The sequence below is a fragment of the Papio anubis genome, chromosome 14 (genome assembly GCF_008728515.1).
Source record: "Papio anubis isolate 15944 chromosome 14, Panubis1.0, whole genome shotgun sequence".
Classification (NCBI taxonomy): Eukaryota; Metazoa; Chordata; class Mammalia; order Primates; family Cercopithecidae; genus Papio; species Papio anubis.
The window spans coordinates 100,065,722-100,080,024 of record NC_044989.1 but is presented as its reverse complement, the minus strand read 5'-3'; the positions used below and the strand labels follow the sequence as shown (position 1 = coordinate 100,080,024).

General features: G+C 38.9%; 1 protein-coding gene across 3 annotated transcripts in view; it reads left to right on the top strand.

Moving 5' to 3' along the window:
• Window positions 1-14,303, top strand: part of TMEM182 (transmembrane protein 182) — an 83,248-nt gene that overhangs the window by 28,215 nt on the left and 40,730 nt on the right. For all 3 annotated transcript variants that reach the window (XM_003909067.3, XM_009184865.4, XM_003909068.5), the window contains exon 3: window positions 119-217. In XM_003909067.3, the coding sequence (XP_003909116.1) occupies window positions 119-217 (99 nt within the window). The remainder of the gene's footprint in view (window positions 1-118; window positions 218-14,303) is intronic.

Here is a 14,303-nt window from a genome sequence, read left to right as displayed (position 1 = left end):
GAACCAGTAGTTTTATTTTGCTTGTGTAACCCTTGTGTTCTGTATTTCTGTTCCATTAAGGATGAGTCATCACTGAGTTTTTCAATAACAGGTGCCATTTTTTTGCTCTCCTTCCTAGCCAATCAGCCACCATCCAAGAACTGCACACATGCTTACCTGTCTCCATACCCCTTCATGAGAGGCGAGCACAACTCGACCTCCTATGACTCTGCAGTTAGTAAGTACCTTCTGTCCTCAGCCTACCTCTGAAAGGGTTTTATCTTTCTGGAGGATGCCCAGATCAAAATTGTTGAGAGCAATTAAAAAGCAATTTAAGACCTGTAATTTCAACTTTTTTGATCTGTTAGATTAAAAAATGTTATTTTTAATGTGCCATTTATAATTTTAAAGAACATAACTTTGATCTAAAAGTAAAGTCATTGTAATTTACTAGCTGCCTATTAAAGTATTTTAAAATGTGCTTTCCCATATGAAGATAGTAATATTTATTAAGAAGAACTGCTTCTTAAGGTTTTAACAGACCTAAAATGAGTCCTACAGTTGAAAATATTGTAATATACATCATACTTCTAAAACTTTTTTGTAATCATTACACATGAGAATATAACAGATAAATATATATAATATGTATATAACACATATATATGATATAAATATATAGTTACGCTACTGTTTTCATACAAAATGACTGAACTCTGTGTGTGTAATATCCCATAGGAGAAAGACAGACAGATATCATTAACTTAAAATCACATTAAGAACATGAAATTTGTAATAACTTGCTCAGGGTTGGTACAGACTATCAATGTCATATATAGAACAGAAAATTGTTTTTCAAAAAGAATAGCTATTATATTTAATGTTCTCAATAAATTAATATTAGTCAAGGTTCTCCAGAAAAAAGAGAAACAATAGAACACATAAATATATATTATATACACACATATAGGTATATACATATGCATGTACACATACACACATACACTTAGAGTGAGAGAGAGTGATTACGAGGCCTGGTAAGTCTGAAGTCTACAGGGCAATTGGCAGGCTGGAGATTCAGGTCAGAGCTGATGCTGCAGTCTCCAGTCTGAAGGCTGGAGACTCCAGTAGAATTTTTCTTCTGCAGTCTGGAAGCTGACTTTCTTCTTTCTCAAGAAACCTGTTTTTTCTCTTTAGATCTTCAGCTGATTGGATGAGGCCCAATCATAGTGTGGGGTAGGGAGTAATCTACTGTACTCAAAGTCAAGGAATTATAAGTGCTCATTGCATCTAAAAATACCTTTACAGCAATATTAAGCTATTATTTTACCCAACAACTTGGCACCATAATCCAACCTAGTGGATATATGACAATAACCATCACAGAACTCAACACATCTTTACATGTAACTATTTTTCATCTTTCTGTTAAATATGTAATTCTATACATTATAATTTTGTTTTAGTTTTGTCAAAGAATGTAGCATTTGCTTGTATTACATCATGAATAGGACACTTATAAAGAGAGTATGAGATCTGGATAGGGAAAGAGGTGAGCTGACCCGCAGCTGTGCTTGTCCACCAGGGTTCCTTGGGTTCGAAGGACTGGGGCCACTTTCCTTGAAAACGTGTAGTATGGATGCTCCTTCCCATTAAAAGCTGCAGAAGACACCTCACTCACATTTGTCAAAACCTTGGTGTCATGTGGAATGGACTTAGAAGTATACAAGCCTACCTGTCTCTAGTAAGAGAAGAGATGGATGGTATAGGAAAGAATAGGAGAAACTCTTTTGTTTTACAGACAAGTTACAAAATGATGCTCCTTCCCCAACATTCTTACTTTTATAAAATGAACTGAAAAGTAATACAAGGTTGGCTTTCCAGAACGTTAGGTATTAGCATAAATATTAGTATTGTTGTTATGCATATAATGAGGTCCTGTGATAAGATATGTATTGTAGGCACCGTATATTTTAAAATGATCACATATTTGAAAAGCCTTTGCTTCAGGGAGATAGTGGAGAACTTGAAAAACAAAGTAATGTAATCTGTGCGTAATAATTATGATGGAGATGGATTGTAAATACGTGTCAGAAAAATTATACTGCAATTACGCTTAGAATTATTATGTGGCACTGCATTTAATTAGTGTGTCACTTTTTTGATCTGGTGACAAAACCAAATCCAATTTTTTTAAATTATCAAATTCCTCATTGGCGCACATACTGGAACTCATTCACTTTCAGAAACTTTGTCAATCACTTTAGGTAAACATGATTGAGATGTGTTCTACAACAGAAATGCTATACCCAAGTTTCATTCATCATCATCGTAATGTACAAGGAAATTTGATATTACGTTTGTTAAATTTATGGGGTTTCTTTGTTTGTTTCTTTCTTGTATCCAAGAGAAAGGTATAGATTTCATTGGAAGCTTTGTACCTGACTTTTCAGTATGGTTTCCTAGTTAATGAGACTACATATCCTTCACTACGCTTGAGAATCACTATTAAGTTTCATGTAGCTTCACAATTACCCAACATCAGATACTTGCCAGGTCACCTTTGGTAAATTGAAAGTATCATTTATAAATTCTGATGTATTGTGGCCTGGCAAAGTATTGGTGAAATGGCTTTGTAGTGTCCTGAGCTTTTACAATTACAGTTAGCCAACGTTGAATTCAGTGAAAATAATATAGTGAGTGTATGATTTTTCTGGAGTAAAATTTTAGAATTATAGGACACTACCAATGAAATTATCCTTTTATAATAAGGAGACTGGGAATTAGAGAAATCATGTGATTCTGTCTTCATACAGCTGCTTATTGGCAGAACGAGTGCAAAGAACCAAGTCTGCTTTTGTTTTGTTGATAATCTAATAAACTACAACGAATGAAAAGGCTAATTGTAGTGCATACTATTAAAAAATATAAGTCTTTTATTTATATCTTTACAAAATAACAAATTAAACTTCCATTGGCTCTTTCTACCTTTATATTCGAAGCTGACACACGAGTCAGCTGAATCAGGCCTAATTCAGTGTTTTCTTTCATTTAAAAGAATCTCAAATACATATTCTGAAATTCAGTTATCCTCAAATCTAGTTATTTGAATGACTGGCCAAGCCTGGTGAGGGTGGTCTAATTCGCAGAATTGCTTTTGAGGTAGGCTTGTGTACTTCTAAGTCCATTAAACAATTCTGTTACCTTTGGAAACTTGTCAGAGTCTAGATTTTCTGGTTTGTTTCATGTTTACATTCAGTCACAGTTCACTTGCTTGGCATCATTTGGCAATGATGTACTGAACAGAAATGAATTTTCAAGACAATTCCACCCCGAGTGAATTAATTTTTTGCTTTCTCAGTGTCCCTATATCCTTTGATGACCCCTCTATCAGTGCTCATTATGCTTAACTGCAATTGTTTGTTTACCTCACTTCTTACATTATGTATTCGAGCTCTCCAAAGCATAGTTCCTGGTAATTACTAGATGCTTAAAAATATGTCTAGAATGACTTTATGCAAAATTACAGTTACTGTTTTCAGCAATAAACTAGTTTGATTTTATTTTTCCAAGTGGAAATGTTTATAAACTCAATTGCATACTTTTCATTTCTTCTGAAGCAGAATGCAATGAACACAGTTTCAGCTTTTCTTGATGAGTGGGAACAAATACGTACTTACAGGGGTGAGCTCTCTGACCTTCTTTAAGGTTATCCGTCTCAGTATCTGTCCCCTTGCCCCAGGACCTGTGTATATGCCCTAAACTTCCCCAAACGGTGTTCCTCTCTTCCTTCCTCCTCCTCTGTTCATTTTTCTAACAGAGCAGGTTTATCCCTCCAGCCAGTTCAAGCTTCAGTTTCCCAAGGAAGACTTCCTTACCTGCCCCCTACCCTACTGGTACCTGCGCTGGGCCATGCTCTCCTTTATAAAACCCAGTCTTTAATCTGTCAATTCATAGTGCAGTTTTAAACTATGTACTCATGTACTTATCTTGTTCATGTACTTTCTTTCCAGTTCAATCCTAAGCTCCATGAGAGTGGGGGCCTTGTATGTTTGGCTCTCTATTGTATCCACTGTGGACCAAAAGCTGAATGCATGTTTTGGGGAGACTTCATTATTACACTGTACTGTGGTATGAATACTGATGCCCTCAGTCACTATTGATGTGCAGAATTTCTTTAGCCCTTTACTAAATTGACATACACTTTAAAAATTTAAAAAAAAAAAAAAATTTGTTTGGCCAGATGTGGTGGCTCACGCCTGTAATCCCAGCACTTTGGAAGGCTGAGATGGGCAGATCACTTGAGGTCAGTCAGAGACCAACCTGGCCAACATGGTGAAATTCTATCTCTACTAAAAAAAAAAAAAAAAAAAAAAAAAAAAAATCACACATGCACAGAAAATTAGCCAGGCGGGGTGGTGCACACCTGCAATCCCTACTACTCGGGAGGCTGAGGCATGAGAATTGCTTGAACCTGGGAGGCAGAGGTTGCAATGAGCTGAGATCATGCCCCTGCACTCCGGCCTCGGCAACAGAGCAAGACTCTAGCTCAAAAAAAAATTTTTTTTTTTTGCATACTTTCTGTAATTTTTGGTCTTCCACGTTGTTTTCGCCTGCCAGCTGTCTTTTGTTTTTATTGTCAATGTTTATTTATCTAGTACTATTTTCTGGTCTTCTTTCACCCTTATAAAAGTGTAAGCTGAAGTGAATGATGTGAGGCTACAAGCAGGGAGGCTACAAGCGAGGCAAGATGTTAGTTGACAATGCATTAGTCTGCAAGTAACAGAAAACAAACTGTAGCTCAAAAGGTTATTTTTCTCCTGGAACAAGAGGGTCAGAAGCACCTTCCACAATGATGCTGCCAGGAACCCAGGCTCTGTCAACTATTTCTTCTACCATCCTTGGAGATGGATAGTCTTTCATTCTAAGGAAAGTGGAAGTGCTCCTAGAATTTAACAGTCAGTTTCTGCCCAAGTTTTATTTATCAGAACAATGTCACGTATCCCTCTGGTTGGTACACATTGTTTTGGGCTGTCTAGCAGCATAGAAGGGAAATGGAGAAAGCCTGGGAGTGAATGAAAATCAAAATCATTCAGTGAATCAGTATCATCAGGGGTTGAATGAAGATGGGACCATAAAAATGGAAAGGAAAAAAAGAATATAATTGATATGTGAGGAGTTCACATGTAAAATTGGTAGCCAAACAAAAAAGAGCTGGAGGGATCAAGGATGATGAAGTAGTTTCCTTTTCAAATAGGTGTAATTCAGTTTAAATAACATACAGTAAAAAGTAATGTGGACATGTACCTTCAAACAATAAGTATTATTTTAGTGGGTTTTTAATCCTTTTATATGCATATTATATTCTGTTTTAATCATCATAAATACACGTCCATCTTGCTTTTCTATTTTTATGTTAGCACACATTTCCCCATGTATTTACTTAGTGATTTCTCAAATTTTAAACATGTTAGTTGCTACCTCTACATCAAAAATAATTCTATGTATGTAGCTTTTTTTAAAATAATTTGCATTTATTCTTTGGGTTATATTTCCAGAAGTGTGAATAGTGAATCAAAACATAGGAATAAGTTTTCTTTGACATTGTTATTGTGCCATACTATAAAATTGCTTGCCAACTGGTACTAAACTGTGAATTACTTTCAACTAAGAAAATTTGGTATGGTGGACAGAAATCTGAGGGTTAAGAGGGGGCATGTTTTGAAGTAGAGCATGGCGATTTACTTTGGTTTGGACGTATTAGATTTGAGTTGATGGTGGAGTAACAGTTTGTAATAATTCAGCAAGTAACTTGATATGCAAAACTGGTTTTCCTGAAAGTCATTAATTATCAGTTGATATTGATGAGAAATTCCAGAGGTGATTTTTGATATCAAATATAATCTTTAAGGAAAACAATCGTAGGAAAGAAGACAGTAAAATATCAATTATTCTTAGGGGAAGAAGGGAAGAAGAAAGACAGCCCACAAATGAGGGAGAGAAAGAAGCATTAAGTAACAAGTCAGTGAGCAGTCTGGTGCATTTTCTTGGGAAGGAGGCCGTGATCTTCAATGTCAAACGCAGAATGAATGGACATGAGAAGCAGGCAGGAAGGAATTGGGTCATAAGCCAATGATATAAAAGTTCTTGGGGCCTAGTAGCTCCGTCTTCTCCAAGGGCTCAGCTACAGACACCCATTAAAGGCTCCTTGTTCCAGGCACCTACTTCTATCCTAAATCCACCTAAGGCTTCCAGATAATCTGCTGTGTATCCCACCTCGGTTCACTGCCCATTCTCTTAGGTAGGACCTGAGGACTCTTTCCTCTTTACTCTACAATGCCCTTCCTCCCTCAGGGATCCCATTCCATTTTCCTGCACATTTTGTCACCTGAGGATCCTCCTGAGAGCCAAACCCTACCTCAGGCTTCCTCCTTTCTTCTCTTCTCACAGGAAGAGAGGTCAGACAGCAGTGATCTCACAAAGAGGTGGTATCAGAATGATGGGAATGTGAAACCACACGCTGGGATGCTTGGGGAGTGAGTAGTGAGGAAGCAGAGACCTTTTCAATCAGCCAACACGGCGGCTTGGAATAGCCACCAACAGAGCACAGCATGGTGGAGGATACAGCGTCCTTATACAGACAGCCACATCCACACACACCTACTTGCTTTACCATACAAGGCAAAATAAAATACAAACATGAATGTCCTGACATTTGACAGTTTGAAACAGCCCAGGAAGAATTAAGATTTGAGTCTAGAGTTTATATAAATGTAAATTCTTAAATAATTTAGGAGGCACATCAACCTGTTGTAGGTACCTAATCTCATTGAGATACCCCCACCTCAGCCGCCACCCTGGCTTACAGATCGATCACTCTGTCGTAGCTGGGTCTTATTTATCAGTTTTTTGGGTGTTCGTATGTGGTGATTCTGGACATTGTCCTAAATACAGCAAATCATTCCAGATACTTCCACTCTATTTTAGTTAGCTAGAAAAAACTACACACCACAAAATTTAATGGAAAATGCAATTTAGTCTCCTTTTCCTGTAAGCGTCGAGTACTTAGATATTTGGAAATGCCTAACATTAACTTAATTTCCCGGTATTGGTTCAGACATTTGGGATCACACAGCCATGACCACAAACACAGTATCACATTACAGGAGTGGCTGCAGTTCCCGAATAACAGCTGACTTTCATCTGGGACCCCAGCCCAGGCTCCCTTGCATGCAGGCTTGGGGCTGCTCCCAGGGTGGCTCACTGGGCTTCCACATGCCCTAGCTCTTGAGGGTAGAGTTGGCTTGAAAGTTCTAGGGCACAACATCAAGGCTGTACTTAAAACTCACTTTTTTTTCAGAGGGTGCCATTTCGTGTTCTGTACAATTTATTTGTGGGCTTCTCAGAATTGGTTGGCAATTTATGTAATATCCCTGCAATAATGGGAGGCAATTGCTTCCTGAAAACAAGACCTGTGATTATCCCAGCAGCATGGCCTGGGTTCCCTTCGCCAAGGGCAGGCTTCCACCTCCACAGAGGCCTCAGTGATCCTTGAACATGCCTGCCACACTCAGAAGCAGAAACCTCCTCTCACGCTAGGAACTCCTGATGCGTACAACAGGATTTCTCATCCTTGGCACTATGGACATTGTGGGCCAGATAATTCTTTGTTGTGGGACTGTCCTGTGTATCGTGGGATATTTAGTAGCACCGCTTGCCTCTACCCAATAGATCCCGGTTATGATAACTAAAAATGCCTCCAGACATTGTGAGGCGTCCTGGGTGTGGGTGGGCACAAAATCACCCTCTAATGAGAATCGCTGAGGCCATCTAGACATTTAGTCCCAAAACTTCTAACCCAGGCCCAGGATCTTCTTTGAAATTATACTTATACTGCTTATACCTTGTGCGCAGCTCCAGGTCTGGGCCCGAACACCACACAAGAATAGCTTCCTTCCACTGCCTTCTTTCATGCAGGGTATACAAACCCTAAAGGAGCAGGGAGCTGTCTGGGCCTCTCTTATCTTGAAGCGTTATTGCTTCTGCCTGAAACTTTGGACCTTTCCGTAGGAGAAAGCATCAACTAGAACCAGGGAAAAGCAATTTTTGAGTGCCTGCTGTATACTAAGCACTGTTCTGGATGCTTCAGAATCAGCCCTAAATTCTTGCCCTCATGGGACTTTAATTATAGTGGGGAGGCTAAAGTAAACAGTCAGTCAAGTACTTGGAGGAAAGTAAAAGATGCGAGGGGTGTGTATGTGTGGAGGGGAATTCCACGCTAAGTAGGGTGACCAGGGCGGCCTCATCAACAAGTAAGGTTTGTTTTGAGGTAGACATCCCTAGGTTAAATGTGGGTCCTGCCATCCCATAAACTGTTTTGGAAGCTCCTCTAGTCCTTCTTTCGGAGACTAGATGGTGCTGCAGAGTGTTTAGCACAGGGACTGGCTCATGGTAAGGGTTCTATGGGGGTACAAGCTGGGCTTCTGGTCTGCATTCCTCACCTGGTGCCATCACTTTGGCTAAGAGCACTCAGGCAGGCTTCTTAATCTCCACAAACTGGTGTGTAAAAGGGAGATAAGAATAGTTTCAACCTCACACAGTTGTTTTCAAAATGAAAAGACATCATAATACAAATGCTTGGCAGAGTCGTTGCCATGTAGTTGGTATTCAATAAATGCCAGCTATTCTTATGATGATACACCAATTTAGAGCACCAAAAATAAGACATCGTTAGGGCACATAAATTCATCATAGCTTCTCCAAACACTTTCTGCTGTCTGAAGGGTGTGTGTGTGTGTGTGTGTGTGTGTGTATCTGTGTGTGTGTGTGGCCACATAAGGCATTTGGCAGACTTCCCAGCCAAAAGCTAGTGCTTCATAGACACATGTTCATTATTGGTCATTATCACTGTCATCCTAGTACATGGTAGTTAATATTATGTCATCTGTACTGACCAAGATATGCCACTCTTTAGCTGGTAATTGTGATTAACATTTACTCAACAGATATTTTTTGAGCACATACTATATATGCCAGACACTTATTGTAGGTTCTGGGAAACAGTAGTCAAAAAAAAAAAAAGGGATAAAAGTTCCTGCTGTCATGGGGCTGACATTTGGGTGAGGGGAGTCAGAGGAAGCAACATAGCTTGGTGGATTACACGGCAGTTACAAGATGACACGTGCTCTGGAGAAACCTAAGACATGGACAGGGCTGGAGACGAAGGGGGTGGACATAAATAAGAACTCCATAATGTGGCCAGAGGAAAGCACATCTCTGACATTGGAGCGGAAACCAGAAGAAAGCAAAGGAGTGAGCCATGTGGTGAGAAGAAGGGTGTTCAAGACAGAGGGAACATCAGATGCAAAGGCTCAGAGGTCAGGGCATACTTGATGGGTGACAACAACAGAGGAGAAGGTGGGCAGCTGGCAAAGAGCAAGTGAGGGGAGCATAGAAGACATGGTCAGAGAGGCAACTGGGGAGGCTGAGCTATTGAAAAGACATCGGCTCATTCTCTGAATGAGGTGAGAGGGGGAACTAACGAGTGCTTCCAATCTGACATGTTATACAATAACCTCTCCAGCTTGTTGTATCATTAGCAGCCTATGGAAAGGCAAGGGAGGAATCAGAGAGTCCAGTTAGGGGACTTGATGTATTCCAGACGACTAGGACCAGGATATTAGGAGGTAAAAATGTGTCTCATTCTAACATAGTCCTATTAAAATTATTTAACCACCATAAGGGAATCTATCAAATGGACATCGCCCGTAAAAAACAAAACAAAATAAAACACCAAAAAAACTGTGTATGTATGGACTGCTGTGTACTTTAAAATATCAGTTCTGGAATTTTTTTTAATTTTGGACTTTTTAAAAAACTATTTCATTTTAGAAATTTTTAAATTTTCACAGAAGTAAAGAGTATAAGGAACTTATATGTTACCATCACACAAATTTAATAATTATCAACATATCTTATTTATACATCTATATAAATCTCTGTAAATAAATTCACACTGAATTATTTTAAAGCAAATTCCAAACATCATATACTTTCTACCATAAATGTGTCCATATGTATCTTTACAGATTCTGCACTCTCTGATTTTTTTTAAACTCTTTCTTTCTCTTTCTTTCTCTCTTTCTTTCTTTTCTTTCTTTCTTTCTTTCTTTCTTTCTTTCTTTCTCTTTCTTTCTTTCTTTCTTTCTCTTTCTTTTTCTTTCTCTTTCTTTCCTTCTTTCTTTCTTTTCTTTCCGTCTTTCCTTCTTTCCTTCTTTATTTCTTTCCTTCTTTCCTTCCTTCTTTCTTTCCTTCTTTCGTTCCTTCTTTCTTTCCTTCTCCCTTCCCGTCCCGTCCCGTCCCGTCCCGTCCCGTCCCGTCCCTCCCCTCCCCTCCCCTCCCCTCCCCTCCCCTCCCTTCCCTTCGACAGAGTCTGGCTCTGTAGCCCAGGCTGGAGTGCAATGGCGCTATCTTGGCTCACTGCACCTCCGCCTCCCGGGTTCAAGCAATTCTCCTGCTTCAGCCTCCCAAGTAGCTGGGATTACAGGTGCATGCCACCATGACGGCTGGCTAATTTTTGTTGTTGTTGTTTTGTTTGTATTTTCAGTAGAGATGGGATTTTTTTTTTTTTTTTTGAGACGGAGTCTCGCTCTGTCGCCCAGGCTGGAGTGCAATGGCCGGATCTCAGCTCACTGCAAGCTCCGCCTCCCGGGTTCACGCCATTCTCCGGCCTCAGCCTCCCAAGTAGCTGGGACTACAGGCGCCCGCCATCTCGCCCGGCTATTTTTTGTATTTCTTAGTAGAGACGGGGTTTCACCGTGTTAGCCAGGATGGGCTCGATCTCCTGACCTCGTGATCCGCCCGTCTCGGCCTCCCAAAGTGCTGGGATTACAGGCTTGAGCCACCGCGCCCGGCCAGAGATGGGATTTTGCCATGTTCAACAGCCTGGTCTCAAACTCCTGACCTCAGGTGATCCACCTGCTTCGGCCTTCTAAAGTGCTGGGATTGCAGGCATGTGCCACTGTGCCCGGCCATTTTGAAATAATACACATTTACGGGTAGTTGCAAAAATAGTACAGAGGACCTCATGCCCCACTCTCCCGGTTTCCTTCATCGATTACATCGCTGTAATGCAATATCCACACCAGGAAACTGACATGGGTACCATGCGTGTGTGTAGTTCTGTGTCATTTATCTCATGTGTACATTCATGTGAGATCGCTACCCCTAAAATGATGCAGAACTATTTCATCCACACAAAGATCTCCCTCATGTTACCTCTCATAGTCACTTCCCCGGCCATTTCTCACCTTCTGCAACCACTAATCTGTTATCCATGTCTATCATTTTGTCATTTGAGAATGTTATAGAAATGAAATCGTACAGTGTGTGACCTTTTGAGACTGGCTTTTTTCTAAACTTATACCCTTGAGATCCATCCAAGTTGTGGCATGCATCAATAGTCATTCCTATTTATTGCTAAGTAGTTTGTTTAACCATTCACCTGTTGTAGGGCATTTTGGTTATTTCCGGTTGGGACTATTACAAAGATTGTGTACGGCTTTTGTATGGACATAATTTTACATTTACCCAGGATGAATGCCCAGAAGTACAATTGCTGAGTCATACGGTAAGTAAATGTATAGGTTTTTTAAAAACTGCCAAACTATTTTCCAGAGTAGCTGTACCACTTTACATCCCCACTGACAATATATGAGAGATTTAGGTTCTCTGTATCCTCACCAGGTTTTCCAATTGACGCTAGTTTTTCACTTTATTTTTTTAAATTAAAATTTTTATTTTTTTGTCCCAAGGTTTTTTACTTTAGCCATTCTTATAGCTAGGTAGTGATATCTCAATTTGGTTTTAACTTACATTTCCTTAATGTCTAGTGATGTGAAACATCTTTTGTGTTCTTAGCTGCCATCTGTATATCCTCATCAGTGAAATTTCATATCTTTTACTCATTTTCTCATTGGATTAGTTTACTTTTACATAGAGTTTTGAGAGTGCTTTATATATTCTAGATATGAATTCTTTTCAGTTATGTGGTTTGCAGTTTTCTCTCGTTATATCATTACATAGCATGGCTTTTCATCACCTTAACAGGAACTTTTGCAGAATAAAAGTGGTGAATGTTGGTAAAATTCAGTTTAATGATTTTTTAAAATAGTGCTTGCTTTCAGTGTCACATTTAAGGGCTGTTCACCATTTCTTGGGTCTTTTGCTTCTCTTTTCTTTTTTTTTTTTTTTTGAGATGAAGTCTCACTCTGTCACGCAGGCTGGAGTGCAGTGGCGCAATCTCAGCTCACTGCAAGCTCTGCCTCCCGGGTTCATGCCATTCTCCAGCCTCAGCCTCCCGAGTAGCTGGAACTACAGGTGCCTGCCACCACACCTGGCTAATTTTTTTTTTTTTTTTTTTTGTATTTTTAGTAGAGACAAGGTTTCACTGTGTGTTAGCCAGGATGGTCTCGATCTCCTGAGCTCGTGATCGGCCTGCCTCGGCCTCCCAAAGTGCTGGAATTACAGCCATTCCTTAGGTCTTAAATATTTTTCTCGCACATTTCCTTCTAAAAGTTTTATGAATTACACTTAAATTTCTGATACATTTTGAGCTAATTTTTGTATAAGATGTGAGTCTCACTCTTTTTTGAAGTTGTATGTCCAGTTGTTCCACCACCCTTTGTTAAAAAGACTGTCCTTCCTGCATTGAGTTGCTTTTGCATTTTTGTCAAAAAATAGTTGATCCTACTTGTATGGGACTAATTTTTAGATTCTAGATTCTGTTTAATTGATCTGTGTCTTTATTCCTCTGCTAGCACCACAGCAATTTAATTATTTATCTGTCTAGTAAATGTTGAAATTAGATAGTGATTCCTCTTATTTTCTTCTTTTTTCAAAAAAATTGTTTTATCTAGTCTAGATTGTTTTATTTAGTCTAGATTATTTGGCTTTCTGTATAAATTTGAGAATAATCTTGTCTACATATCTACAGAAAATCTTGCTGACACTTTGGCATGAGTCATATTAAACCCACTCGGGGAGAGTTGGTATTTTCATTACGTTCAATCTTCTTATCCATGGACATGGTTTATCCCTCTGTTGATTTAGGTCTTCCTTGATTTCTTTCATCAGTGTTTTGCAGGTTTTAGCACACAAATACTATATGTTTTGTTACATTTCCATCCAATGAATCCATTCCTGGAGCAATTGTAAATGATATTGTATTTTACATTTCATTCTCCATGTGTTTATTGCTAGTATATAGAAATGAAATTCAGTTTATTTTAAAAAGAGAATAAGACTTTTAACAGCAGTTTTATATTTACAGAAAAATTGAGTAGAAAGTACAGAGGGTTCCCATCCCACCACCTACACAGTTTCTCCTATTATTAACATCTTGCCTTATCTTGGTACATTTGTTACAATTGGTGAGCCAACATTGATCCATTATTATTGACTAAAGTCAGTAGTTAACATGAGGATTCACTCCTTGTGTCAGGCATTGAATGCGTTTTGACAAGTGTATAATGCCATGTATCCACCATAGTATCATGCAGATTAGTTTCATTACCCTAAAAATCCTCAGCGTACTGTTTATTTATCCCTTTCTGCCCCCAAACCATGGCAACCACTGATCTTTTTGCTCCATAGTTTTACCTTTTTCAGAATGTCATATAGTTAAAGTCACACCATATGTAGGCTTTTCAGATAGGCTCCTTTCACTTAGGAATATGCATTTAAGGTTCCTCCATGTCTTTCCATGGCATGATAGCTCATTTCTTTATTGTGATAAATAATTTCTCATCAGTGAGTATATCATTATTTATGCATTCATCTACTGAAGCACGTCTTGGTTGCCTGTAAACTTTGGCAATTATTATTAAATCCGCTACAAACATTTGTGTGCAGGTTTTTGTGTGGACATAAATTTTCACCTCTAGGGTAAATACCAATGAGTGCAATTTCTGGATCATATGGTAAGAGCATGCTTAAAGAAGCTGCTAAGCGGTCTTCCAAAGAGACCATACCATTTTGCATTCCCAGCAGTAATGAATGAGAGTTACTGTTGTTCTATATCCTTGTCAGCATTTGGTGTTATCAGTGCTTTTGGACTTAGGCATTCAAATAGGTATATAGTAGCATCTCATTGTTTTAATCTGCAGTTCTCTAATGACATATAATGTTGAACATCTTTTCTCATGCTTATTTACTGTCTGTATTTCTTCTTTTGTGAGGCTTCTGTTCAAATTCTCCCAGTTTCAAATTGGATTATTTGGTTTTTTATTCTTGAATTTTAAGATTTCTTCGCATATTTTTCAGTA